We start from the raw sequence: 12900 nt of genomic DNA, 5'->3' as shown, positions 1-12900 counted from the left end.
GAGCTATATCTCCACAACACCAAATATGTGAGGATGTTTCAAGTCATACAAATTGACCAAAGTGTACAGGCCTGATGAATAATTTAGGCCAAAAAATAAAAATTCACATTGCTAAACTGAGGTGTCTGTATTGATAGCTATTGATATGGGGTTAGATTATGAATTTCTGTGATTCCATTAAAGTTTTGAGACAAAATTTTTTTTGTATTTTCTTTGCTTAGGTTCACATTAGTACATTGTGTAGACATAGTATTAACTATCTGCTAGTACATTTTAGTTCATGTTTTATAGATTAAGCATCGGCATGCCACGCTGTGAACATCCTTTATAACGAACTTCTAGAGCAACAAAGTAGTCTTGTGGTATTTTGCATCTATACAGGTGATCGGCTTAAAGCCTCTATGTATAATTTATTTCATATTAATATAGCCTAGAGTCTTAAGCATGTCAAGGCCATTTAATATTTAGAATTGGAGAGCAATAACAATACAAACGACAAATTTTGAAGGGTGATTTATAGTTTTCACATGCTCAGATACTTCTGCGTCTAGAGTCTCATATATTTAGGACCTCCCTACAGTGATGAAGACAACAACCCACATATGCCTGTTCATATACTATATGTTTGGGTACACACACCCACATCCACACATACATAGTTGTTTTATTTTATTTGCATGTTATCTCTCCCAATGCATTGTAAACTCTTTGAGATCATGGATGATCTTTCATTTCTTTTTGTATTCCCTGCTTTTAGCACAATGTATACATAGTAGGTACTTAATAAATGTTTATTGATTGATTTCATGACTCCTCTAATATATGTCTTCCCAAAAAGTCAAAAAAGTACTAGCAAAATTCCCTTACTTTCTTCCTACATTGTGATGATAACTGTGGAGGACTCTGACCATAACACACCACTTGCCTCTCTTTTCTTTTCATTATACAGTTCATTGATGATATTTCTTATTCCTGTCTCTTGAGTTTCTTGTTGGTTATATGTTGCAGCCTGCTCCTATCTACCATGCTCCTCTCCTTTCTGCTCTGATTGATGCTGATCTTTAGTTCTTTAGAGTCAGTGGTGTTCCAGATCTCATTGCTGTAAACCATCGCCTGTAAAATATTTGTTTTGAAAATATGGGTGTTTACTTTTATGGGAATCTTGAGTGTCTATAAAAGTGCTTTACAGTTTTTCCCAAAAGCAATCCAGACCAATCTCTTCAACTTTGGACCTAACTCATGATATTTTTTGTCTGATGTTGGACCTGCTCTGGTATTATTGCAACAACTATTCTTTATAGATAGACAGGCCAAATTCCTTTGAGTGATCACAGATCTCTTCCAAATGGTTCTTCCATATTTTGGGGATTGATATAATGCTATCCACTTTGCTATTAATAAGGAACCCTTCAATGACCAGGATTCTATATTTGGTCTCTTCCATCACAGATAATAATTTTGACATGCATATATCTTTGTGTTTTATGCCTCATTTGATGCTTATTATCCAAAGCATTTTGAACAGGATTATTCTCTCATTAAATCTCCAGAGAATCCTGAAAGATATTGATATTTGGATGGGAGACACCATACAATAAAAGAGCTTAAAAGAAGCTATTTTGTTTTCCTAGATTGAATACTTTTTTTTTTATAAATCAATAAACAAATATGAGATCTTTTATTGTCTATATCTTTTAGTTATTTGTGAAATGGTAAAGATATGAATTCATGTTGAGTATTATTTATAAAGGCCTGCTTATTCTTTAATAACATAATTGAGGATGCTCTCAATTCATGTATAGATGACCCCTCATAAAGATTTTTTTCATAGATTGGAAAATAGGCATATATAAGTCAGTTCCTAGAGTTCTCTCAGTAACTTTCTTTTGGTATCAATAAGATCTGAGATTTTTTTCTCACGTGTTTTGTGTCTCCCACCTCTCTTTGATAACTTGTATTTTGATCTCTCACTGTGCTTACAATAATATTTTCTTTATTACAGGTATTTTCAGTGTAAACATGATCTTACAAGGCTTTTCTGGATCTTTGTTGTTTTTGTTGTTGTTGTTCATTTGACTCCTCTCTAAGTATCTTAGGGGCTATGGTATTAGGGTTCAAATGTGGTAGTTTCACTATCCTTGATGGAGAAAATTGTTTTTCTTTTGTTGTTGCAAATCTTTTATATTTTTTATGTTTTGTAATTCATTTTTTATTTTCCTCCTTGAATACTATTCCCTTGAGTTTTCTTAGTTTGATATCTTGATAAGCTTTCTCTAGACTAGTTTTGAGCTCCACTGCTTCTCTCTATTATTTAAGATAAGGTTGCTCATAATTGACCATCATCCTTATTAATATAATTTTACAGATAAGCTTATATTTTGATTCCGTGTTGCCTTTGGCAGCCACTTCTCTCAGGTAAGAAGTCAAATATTTGCTGACTGGGGCATTTAAGGGTTAAATATTCTTAATTGCATACCATATCTTGCTCACATGACTTGTCTTTCTTTTTTATTAGTGATTCTGATCTTAGGTTTATCTGGCAAAGATAGCTGACTCAAGAATAACTTCCACATCCATTAAGAATCTTTTTCTGCCCATTAAAATGTAGTCATTTTATCCTCTGTGATGTTATTTGGTGCTTTACATGTCCAAAGCCTATATTTATTTTTTCTTTTGAGCAAAGTGTTTTTGATATAGAAGCATAAAGTTTCAGTATAATCAAAGTCTTTTACCTCCCATTTTTTCTCCTGGAATTTTATTTTTCCATATGTATCTTCATATCCTCACTTCCTCCCACATTTAGATTAAAAGTCATAGACTATTTTAACTTGGCAAGTTTTTAGCAGATTCTTCATAGAATTTTTCCTCGGCAAGTGATAGGGTGAAAATGAAAATTTTCCGTTGTGTCTTTTTGCAAATGACTTTCATTGATTCTGTGATATATGATAAGCAAATATCTCATGAAATAATATTTCTCAAAGCTTTCGGGCAATAAAACCCACTTGGCAAACTCCTTTCTTTGCCTGTCTAAAAATTATCTGTGAGCTACCCTAATTGTCTGTAACTTCCTTCTGGTTTTATTTATTTCAAGAACATAAAGATGGATATAGTTCAGATCCTTTAGCAATGTGTCTACTTATTGGTCTTTGGATCAAGATCTCATATTTATGAAAAGCAAATTGAAATTTGTTCATTTTCTAAAATCTCCTGATTCTTAATACCCTTTGTTCCCATTTCCTGCCAACTACCACTATTACTGTAGAACCAGAAAGGTGCTGCACAGGACTGAAGGCCATTTAAATGTTTTTTTTTTTCATGGGTTGTTATGGTCAAAATGTTTCACCACCAGGTAGCCAATCTTTTTATAATATACCTCTACGTTATTGACTTGTCTTGAAATGGGACTCTGTTCTCAGAGAAATACTTTCCAAGCCTTTGCAGTATGTTCAGACCTGATGACAAGAACCCAGTCCAAACCAATCTAATAAACATTTATTAATTCCTAATATGAGCAGACACTGTGATAAGCATTTTTTTTGGTTAAGTTGTTTCAATTGTGTGCGATTCTTTGTGACCACATTTGGGTTGTCTTGCTATTTCCTTCTCCAGTTCATTTTACAAATGAGGAAACTGAGACAAAGAGGGTTAAATGACTTACACATGGTCACATAGATAGTAAGTGCCTGAGACTGAATTTAAATTCAGGTCTTCCTGACTTTGGGTCCAGCACTTTATCCACTATTTCACCTAGCTGCCCCTCCTGCTAAGTGCTGGGGATGGAGGCATTAATAAAAAAGAAAGACAGTCCCTTCTGTCAAAGACCTTATAATCTAAAAAGGGGGAAGACACAAAAAGAGGTAGGAAAAGTGTAGGGTAGTATAGGGGGTATCTGACATGGGAGCAACTTGTTCTCTGGATTTGAAATTAAGATGAGCAGCAGATATAGAGTAGAGCTAGTCAAGAAGTCCAGTTCTGTCACTTTAAAAAGGAAGGTATTGGGAAGAGTTTGGTGTTCTAGTCTTTAGCCCTCCAATCAGAGGCTTGAATTAGTGGCATGGTGATAAAATTAGAGGTGATGAGTTTAATCTGGGAAAGCCGTTTAATGTTTCTTGGATTTAGGCAGCAGATACAGGGAAGAGTGAGAGGCTCACTTCTACAACAGGTATCAGAGTAGAACTTTCACATATGTTATCTAATTTTGCCTTTCGAATCCTCATAATCATTCTGTGAAGAAGGTAAGACAAATCTTTAAAGATGAAAAAATCTAGATATGTTGACGTTGTGTGACTTGGGCGAGGTTATGAAACTTTAAGTAGGGACTTGAAACCTTAAATCCAGTGCTCTTCCCATTATGCTGCTCATCCTGTAACATTTCTTCTTATTATGCTTAAATGATGCAAATTCAGTGAGTAAAAACAGTTTTTTGAAAAAATCAGTTAAAATCACCTCTTTTATCACTCTTTTTTGGTGGACACAGTACACTAAATAATAAGCCTATCTAACTGACTTATTCCCTCAATGGCTGGTTTTGATGTAATAATCTTGTTATTATGGTCTTGATGTTCTGTCATTTTCCATCATGTACAAATATTTGTGTTCCCTGTGGCTTGGAAAAGGTCCTGGAGTAGTTTGTCATTTCCTTCACCTGCTTATTTTACAGATGAGGAAACTGGGCAGTATCTGAGGTCAGATTTGAACCCAGGACCTCCTGTTTCTAGGGCTGGCTCTCAATCCTCTGAACCACCTACATTACCTTGTGATATATAACTTGCAGAAATATTTTAATACTATAATTCTAATGATTTTAAACTTATGACTTATTGCCATGCATACATGTATTGTATGTAAATATAAATGGAAATGTTTTGGGAAATGACATTAAATGAGTGGGGAAATAGAATTATATGGTTTTGTTCTCTTTTTCACACATTGGTGCTCATTAAAATGCACATTTAACCTGTATCATAGTTTTCTAATTTAGTGTCAGTTGGTATGCAGAGTACACCTTCAGTTAATACACCTATTGAATTCTTGATGGTCAACCCTTAAGCTCAAGGCTGATGTAATTTCATACTCATTAATGAGGTAAATCCTTTACAGACTGTGCCTCAGTTAATGGGTAAACCCACACTTTTCTAGACTATTCAACACATTACAGAGATACTGTGTTGTGGGGTAAGTGTTGGACTAGGTGTAGGACTGAAGTCTGAAGATTCTGAATTCTAATTTCAATTCTTCCATTCATTTATCAAGTATTTTGGGGAAGTTATTTAACATACAGAAAACTCAGTTCATTTATGTGGAAAATTATGACAATAATATGTCTCCTGATGATGTTAAGAATATTGTTTTAAAGGAGCCAGGCCCAGAGACGGGAGATCCTAGGTTCAAATCTGGCCTCAGACATTTCCCAGCTGTGTGACCCTGGGCAAGTCACTTAACCCCCATTGCTTAGCCCTTACCACTCTTTTGCCTTGGGGCCAATATGTAGTATTGATTCTAAGATGGAAGGTAAGGGTTATTAAAAAAAAAGAATATTGTTTTTAAGACTTAATAATGACCTAATAAAAAGAAACCAAATGAGGAAGTATATAATGATTTATGAATCTTAAATCAATCAGTCAATAGACATTTAATAACTATTTACTCATAAGGAGCTTGCATCTAACAGAAATATTAAGTACTTGTATATATATGTAATAAATATAAATAAATTCAAATTAGTAAAATATCACATCATTTGAAAGGAAAGACATTAGCAGCTTGGAGAATCAGGAAAGGTTTCATGTAGCTGGTAGTTTGAGGGGTATATCTTGAAGGAAGAGCAAAATCAATGAGATAAAAGTTCTAGGATGATGAGAATCAGTACAAAGTCATGGAGAAGAAGTATGGTATTTCATATGTGAGGAATAGAGGAGATCAATTTGACTGGATTTTGATGATATCTCTATTGTTATTGATATTTACATAGCAATTATTAATTATATTTGCATAATACATGTGAAATAATTTAAAACTCTGAATACCTATACAATTATGATATTATTATTATTGTTAATGATAATAATTTTCTTTTGGAAGATACTCTGGAGTTGCTCCCCTATGCTTTTTACTCTTACTAAGGGAAGATATTTTAGTTAAAAGTGAAAATGACAGCTAAATTCTGCTGTTTTGTGTTTAGTTAGTCCAAACTATTAAAACAAATAAACAATAATACTATTTTCCACTTGTGTAGCATCTTGTATTTTGAAAGCATTCACATGTTTCTTTTTATTCTCACAATTTGAAGTAACAACAAGAGGAGTGAATGTACATACCCATTTCCTGTCTACTGCTGCATACACCCACTCCGTATTTCTTTAGTGTATTCCTTACTGTAGTTAAACTTTCATGACTTTTTTCTGCAAAGCCAAGGTAGTTATAAGAACCCATATTAATGACATCCGGGATAATTCTTCCAGTAAACCTAAAGTGAACAAATGACAGAGGAGCAAAAAAAAAAAAAAGTTTTAAAAGTAAGCACTTGTGTTTCATTTCATGATCTGATAAGAATACCAAAAACTCAAATTCAGATCCATTTTCAACTTGGAATTACTATAATTGTGACTCACAACATTTTAAAAAGGAATAACTACTCCTTTTTTTTCCCTCTCACTAAACTCTATTTTTGCCACAATAGTTGTGTCAGTTGTTGCATGCTAGTGGTGGGTAAACTTATTCTATAATTAAAATATAGCAAAAGGATCAAGAGTTTTTAAAGCACAAAACATACTGCCTTTACAAAAAAAGAATTAATGCCTAGCTCTTAATTGTTCTTGAATATGCCTTCATGTTTTTGGTTTACAAAATAATCTTTAGAGATCAAATTGTGGCCATTATAGGAAACTCAGGTGAGAATTAGAGTTCAGAACATCATTATACAATTTGCTATTAAATCTAGAACCTGTATCCTTGAATAAACTTGTTTCCAAGGACCTGTACATGTTGGCAGAGGCATAATTTCAACCACAATATAAATTATGGTGCTAAAGAAATTTCATCAGGAAAATTATCCTATAAGCCTCATGTGTTTATTGTGAGGGTTAATTCACTTGAAAGAACAGCTGGCCCTATCTTCCTTTGAATGCATACAGCAGTTAAAAGGATTTTCTCTCAACCTTTCTCATGTTTCTAGATGGACTCACCTAAATGTCCAGTTGTAATCATCTGACACTCGTTCCATCACATCAAATGTGGCCCCTGGAACACTGCAGATGGGTTGGTTCCAGTTATCTCGGATTCTCATGTAAAGGTTCCGGGTGAAAAAATTCTCAAAATCTTGATATAGGGGCACAAAGTCCTATTGTAAGATTAACAATTAAGCCTTAGTATACTTTTCTCTCTTTTCTTTTTGTTTTAAATTAAAGACATATTGGACACCATTTAAATCAACATATTTATATTGTTCTTACTATATTAAATATGGTGGAGGATTAAAATTAAAGTTTTATAAAGCTCTTTTAGAGGAGATTTTTGTTCAGGTACAGGTTACACATAAGATGGCTTCTGAGGTACCTTTTAATCTTAAGAGGTTATGATTCTATGAAACTAGGACTTTGACATCACAGAGCTTATGAATAAGATTATAAGGTAAGACTTGGAAAGATAACTAGTAATAGAAGACACTCAAGGGATATATGCCAAATCTATGGTACAGATAGAAGAAGAAAGTAATGAAGAAGAGATCATTTTTTTGGTCATTCATTTATCATCAAGTTAAAATATTCCACAGCTAATGTATTCTGTGTTAAAGTTAAAGGAACATGTCAGTGATTCCATAAGCCTCAAACCTCTAGAGTCTATATATCCCATATTGGTTCTCCATTGTGAAAGACAACAGCTTCATTGATCTTTTTAAAATCTCTTAAACAATCATACCTTCTATAGACATTTATAAATGCCTTATTTCTATGCGCAGCCACTCCAAACTTATACATAGTATAATATTCTAAAGCTAAATGTTGCAACAATATAAAATCACAGATAGTCAAAAGCACTCCCCCCCCCCCAATATCTGTGGTTTGGGAGAAGACATATTGACAATTCTTGCTCAGGACTAAAGTCTTTTTGATCAGGAAAATCTTCATGGAGGAGAAGAATTTTGATCTGGTACTTGCAAAGATGAGTGAGGGAAAGGCAGAAGAGCTCAACTGTTGCCCATAGGTCCTCAAATAAGGACAGAAAAGCACCAGATTTATTAGTGATAGGAAATCTGAGGAGAAACCATAGAATGTACTTTTCCTAGCTCAGATTATCACAGGGAAAGAGCCAGAGACCTCTGGGCACAGAAATGGGGTTCCAAATAGGAGGGTTTGTATAGAGATGGAGCTCTGGACTGCAGCTATTCCCTGGGGTAGGTATACAAAGAAGAGTTGAGAACTATATAGCTCTGATCCTGGACAGAGGTCTCAGAACCTTACGCTGCTGTTCTGCTTTTGGTGCTCTGTTGCTTTGGTCCTGCAGCAGAGTCTTGAAGCCTTGGCAGGGCCCAGTGCTGAGTTCTAAAACTGAGTAACCAGGTCAGAGAGCTAGTACCTAGTTCTTTTGTTTCTTCCTAATTCCTGGTATCACTCCTCACAGAAGTCATCCTTTTCCCCTCCAATCAAGCCCCTTATACTTTTGTTTTCTTCTCGCAGATGCTAATATTACCTCTTACTTTACTGAAAAAGTTTGAGGTCATTTAATGTAAACTCTCTTTTATTGACTTAATCTTTCACTCCTTTCCCATAGTCTGTAAAAAAAGAGTTGGCTTTTCTTGCCAAGACCAAGCCCTCTACATGTGAACCTGATTCCATCTTCTCCTGTCTTTTTGAGCAGATTGCATCCTCAGTCATCCTACCTCTTTTGAATTTTCAACTTTTTTTGTCAGCAAGATTCTATTCTTCTGCCTTTAAATATTCCGAGTTCTTCTCTATCCTTAAAAAAAAAAAAACTTTCACCAGATTATCATCTCCTCATGCTATCCTTTTCTCAGCCAAACTCCTTGAAAAAGTTGTCTCCACTTGCTTTCTCCACATCCTGTCCCCAATTCACTTTTAAATCCTTTGCATTCTTGTTTCCAATTTCATCACTCAAATAAAACTGCTCTATCCAAAGTGATCAATTATTTCTCAGTTGCCAAATCCCATGGTCTTTTTTCACTCTTCATTCTTTTTGACATTTTTGTTGTTTTTATTATGGTTGACCATCTTTTGATCCTTTCTCCTTTCTGGATTCCATGACACTACTGGTTCTCTTGATTGTCCTACTTATTATTCTAATTATCTGATTTCTCAGCCATCTCCTTTGCTGGATTATTATTCATATAATTTTCTAGATTGTTCTTTTCACCTTCTAATTAGCCTTCATTTCTCAAGTCTCTCACCCTCCAGGCCATACTGTTGCCAAAGTAATTTTACTCAAGCATGGATCTGACTATTTGTCTCCTTTATCCAACCAACTACAGTGCTAGGATAAACTTTAAAACCCTACTCAACTTGGGCCTAACCTATATTTCCAGCTATATTGGACATCATTCCTCCTAATTGCATTCAGTCAAATTGGCCTCTTCTCTTTGGGTCTTTTCACTGGCTATCCTTAAGTGCCTGAAGTAAACCCTATCCTTACCGCTCTCTCTCATATAGTCTCTCTTTTCCTTTAATATATAACTCAGGGGACAACTAGTTGGCTGAGTAGATGGAGAGCCAATCCAGGAAATGGGAAGTCCTGGGTTCAAATCTGGCCTCATAGACTTCCAAACTGTGTGACTCTGAGCAAGTCTCTTAACCCCAGTTGCCTAGCCCTTACCACTGTTCTGTCTTGGAACCAATACTTAGTATTGATTTTAAGATGGAAGATAAGGGTTTAAAAAACTTTAAAAAGCCCCAATATAACTCGGGCACCATCTTCTTCATGAAGCCTTTCTTGATCTCTCTAACTGCAAATACCTCCCTTACAAATTGTATTTAACTACTTTGCATTTATTTGCTTTGTTGATTCTTTATTCTGAATATGTTTTTATATGTTCCTATTATTCTTCTCATGAGAATTTAAGGAGAGGGAAGTAGAGATTATTTCATCCTTTGTTCTTCTATCTCCAGTGCCTAGCAATAGTAATTTTTAATAAAAATATGTAATAAATGTAATAAATAATATAGAATATAAATGATATAATAATATAAGTAATATTTAATATATAATAAATTATAGCATTCTGCATTTAACAAGTGGCCAGAATTTATGAACAAGCAATTCTCAGATAAAAAATATTAAAACTATTTTAGTCATATGAAGAAATGCTCCAAATCACTATTAACTAGAGAAATGCAAATTAAAAACAATTCTGAGATGCTACCTCATACCTATCAGATTGGTGAATATGACAAAAAAGGAAAATGATAAATGCTAGAGGGGATGTGGTAAAATTGACACTAAATAGAGCAAACGATATGTATTTTCTTTCACAACATGAACATGAAGATACACAAATACAACTTATATCATCTTACCTGCCATCTTGGGTAGTGATAGGGAGAGAATGTGAATCACAAAATGTCAGGAAACAATTATTAAAAATTGAATTGATGTGTGAAAAAATTTAAATATTTAGAAAATAAATGGAAATGGAGTTCTAGATTAAATATTTGAATGAGAATTAACAGTTTAATTCAAGATGAGCAAAACATTATAAAAATAGGACAATTTGAAAGTAAAAATATTTCAAACACAGGAAAATTATTCCATGTGAAAACAAGAAAAATATGAAAATTAAAAGGCTGAAAAGTAACATATCTCAAAAAACTGATCTAATAAAAGGGTCATGATGAAATCAAGTGCCCTGATAGCATATTTCAAATAAACAGGAAAGAGGCAAGAAAAGGTTTAAGCAATAGAAAGAAACAATACTCTCTAGTTCTTTCCCATAGATACTTAAAGATTGATGAATAGTATTCTCATCCAAAAGTGATTAGGAAATCTATGGATAAACACTGGGTTGCTTTTTAGCTCATGATTGTGGAATCAGCCCATAGGTGATGAACTACAGTAGGCAATATTAGACCTTGGCCTTACACCTTTGTTGTTCTGAATTTAAAGTGGGACTGTGGAGTAAACACCCAGATGAAAGTGATATTTCAAGAGACTACTCATAATGTATACATTCTATATTATTTGAAATATCACCTTCATCCATAGATTTTTTAAATCTGTTTTACTAGTTGGACAACAAACCAATTATCTCTAATTGATTTTCTTGACAGTAGGAAAGTGAAAGGATTTATTGCTTTCTCAATGAACACAGTTTTAAAAGCCAAGGCGATAATTTTCAATTGATTCATGAAGATTTTCTTGTTCTATTAAAACCTTTAAGACAAAGTATTCAACACTCTCTCAATTGCCTGTATTAGAAGTTTGTGAAAGACTTATTTATATTGAGTGCTAACCTATTAACCTCTATTCATTTGGGGAGCATTTAAACACTGATGGGAACATGGTTGAGAAAAATTGAGGTCCTTTTATTGAAAAAAAAACTGTTAGTCATTGAAGTATAGAGTAAAATTCTGAAAATCAGCCTAAACTGAGTTTGAGATCAAATTGGCTAGGAGGAGATATTTGGAAAACTTTTTTTTTCTAATTTTAAGAAATCCTTTTCATTTGTGTGGTATAGAGTAGAAAGAGATGTGGTTTATTGCATAATATTATTAACTGAATATTTCATATTCCCTACAAATATTATCATAAGAAGGAAATGAAAAGCCTGTGACTGACCTCCCTGGGGAAAACATAAGGGAGGACATAGACAAGAATGGCAAGGATTGGACAGGTACATTTCGATTGAACTGCATGGTTAGAGAACACAATTGAATTCAAGATATAATATGCATGTGAATAAATAATAGAATGAACAATGGAGCAATTAAGTGTCAAGGGACAGCTGCACAGCATAGTAGATAGAGTGTAGCACCCAAAGTCAGAAAGATTCATTTTCCTGAGTTCAAATCTGGCCCAAGACACACACTAGTTGTCATATAACCATGTTTGGCTCACTTTCCTCATCTGTAAGATGAGCTGAGAATGAAATGACAAACCACTCCAAGTATCTTTGCCAAGAAAATCCTAAAAGGGGACACAAAGAGTTGAATATGACTGAAAATGACTAAACAACAGAATAAGCACTTGTTAAGGGATTAGAAGAGACAACTTTCCCAGTTACCTCTATGTGTGATTTAGAACAAGTTTAAATAATGACTACTACTTAATATGTAACCTATAATAATTCAGTTAATCTCACTTTATTTCATATACTTTCTCTGTAAAATAAAGGAATTGAACTAGATAATCTTTAAGGTCCCTTGATTCTAAAGTGCTAAATTTTCAAGTGTAGATATAAGTAATCCTGACTAACGATATCACTTTTCATATTAACAGAGATACATATATATGGGAGAGCGAGAGCGAGCAAGAGAGAGAGACATGAGAGATCTCATGGGTGAAATGGATAGATTATCTCTACAATCTAACCCATCCCTTTCCATGGGAGACTAAGATTTTCATCTTGAGGGTAATAAAAGAAGGATTATAGATATGAATTTGATTCTTTTCAATCTCATCTCCAAGAGGCATCCTAGGGAACAATTCTATTTGCCTCCTCAAAGAGTAAGTTCTGCTATAACAAAAATGTATATTCTAAATGTCAACGTGATATGCAAAATCCTATTATAAAAAACTTGGGTTTATGGGAAAAATTGATCTGGGGCACAATCCTCCAAAACATCATTATCCACAAAAAATATCATTCACTAGAAAAGATAGGAATTTAATCGAATTGGTACTTTACTAGATAAGAAAATAACTAAATTCTGTAATACTCTGTGGAGGAGAATC

General features: G+C 33.9%; 1 protein-coding gene across 1 annotated transcript in view; it reads right to left on the bottom strand.

Moving 5' to 3' along the window:
• The window catches only part of SPTLC3 (serine palmitoyltransferase long chain base subunit 3), a 233573-nt gene that overhangs the window by 116283 nt on the left and 104390 nt on the right, over nt 1-12900 (bottom strand). The window contains exons 3-4 of the mRNA XM_044660720.1: nt 7185-7339; nt 6318-6466 (exon numbers count right to left, since the gene is read on the bottom strand). Coding sequence (XP_044516655.1) covers nt 6318-6466; nt 7185-7339 — 304 coding nt within the window. The remainder of the gene's footprint in view (nt 1-6317; nt 6467-7184; nt 7340-12900) is intronic.

This window comes from Gracilinanus agilis, chromosome 2 (assembly GCF_016433145.1).
Source record: "Gracilinanus agilis isolate LMUSP501 chromosome 2, AgileGrace, whole genome shotgun sequence".
Classification (NCBI taxonomy): Eukaryota; Metazoa; Chordata; class Mammalia; order Didelphimorphia; family Didelphidae; genus Gracilinanus; species Gracilinanus agilis.
The sequence above is the reverse complement of the archived record's forward strand: the minus strand, read 5'-3'. Positions and strand labels throughout refer to the sequence as shown.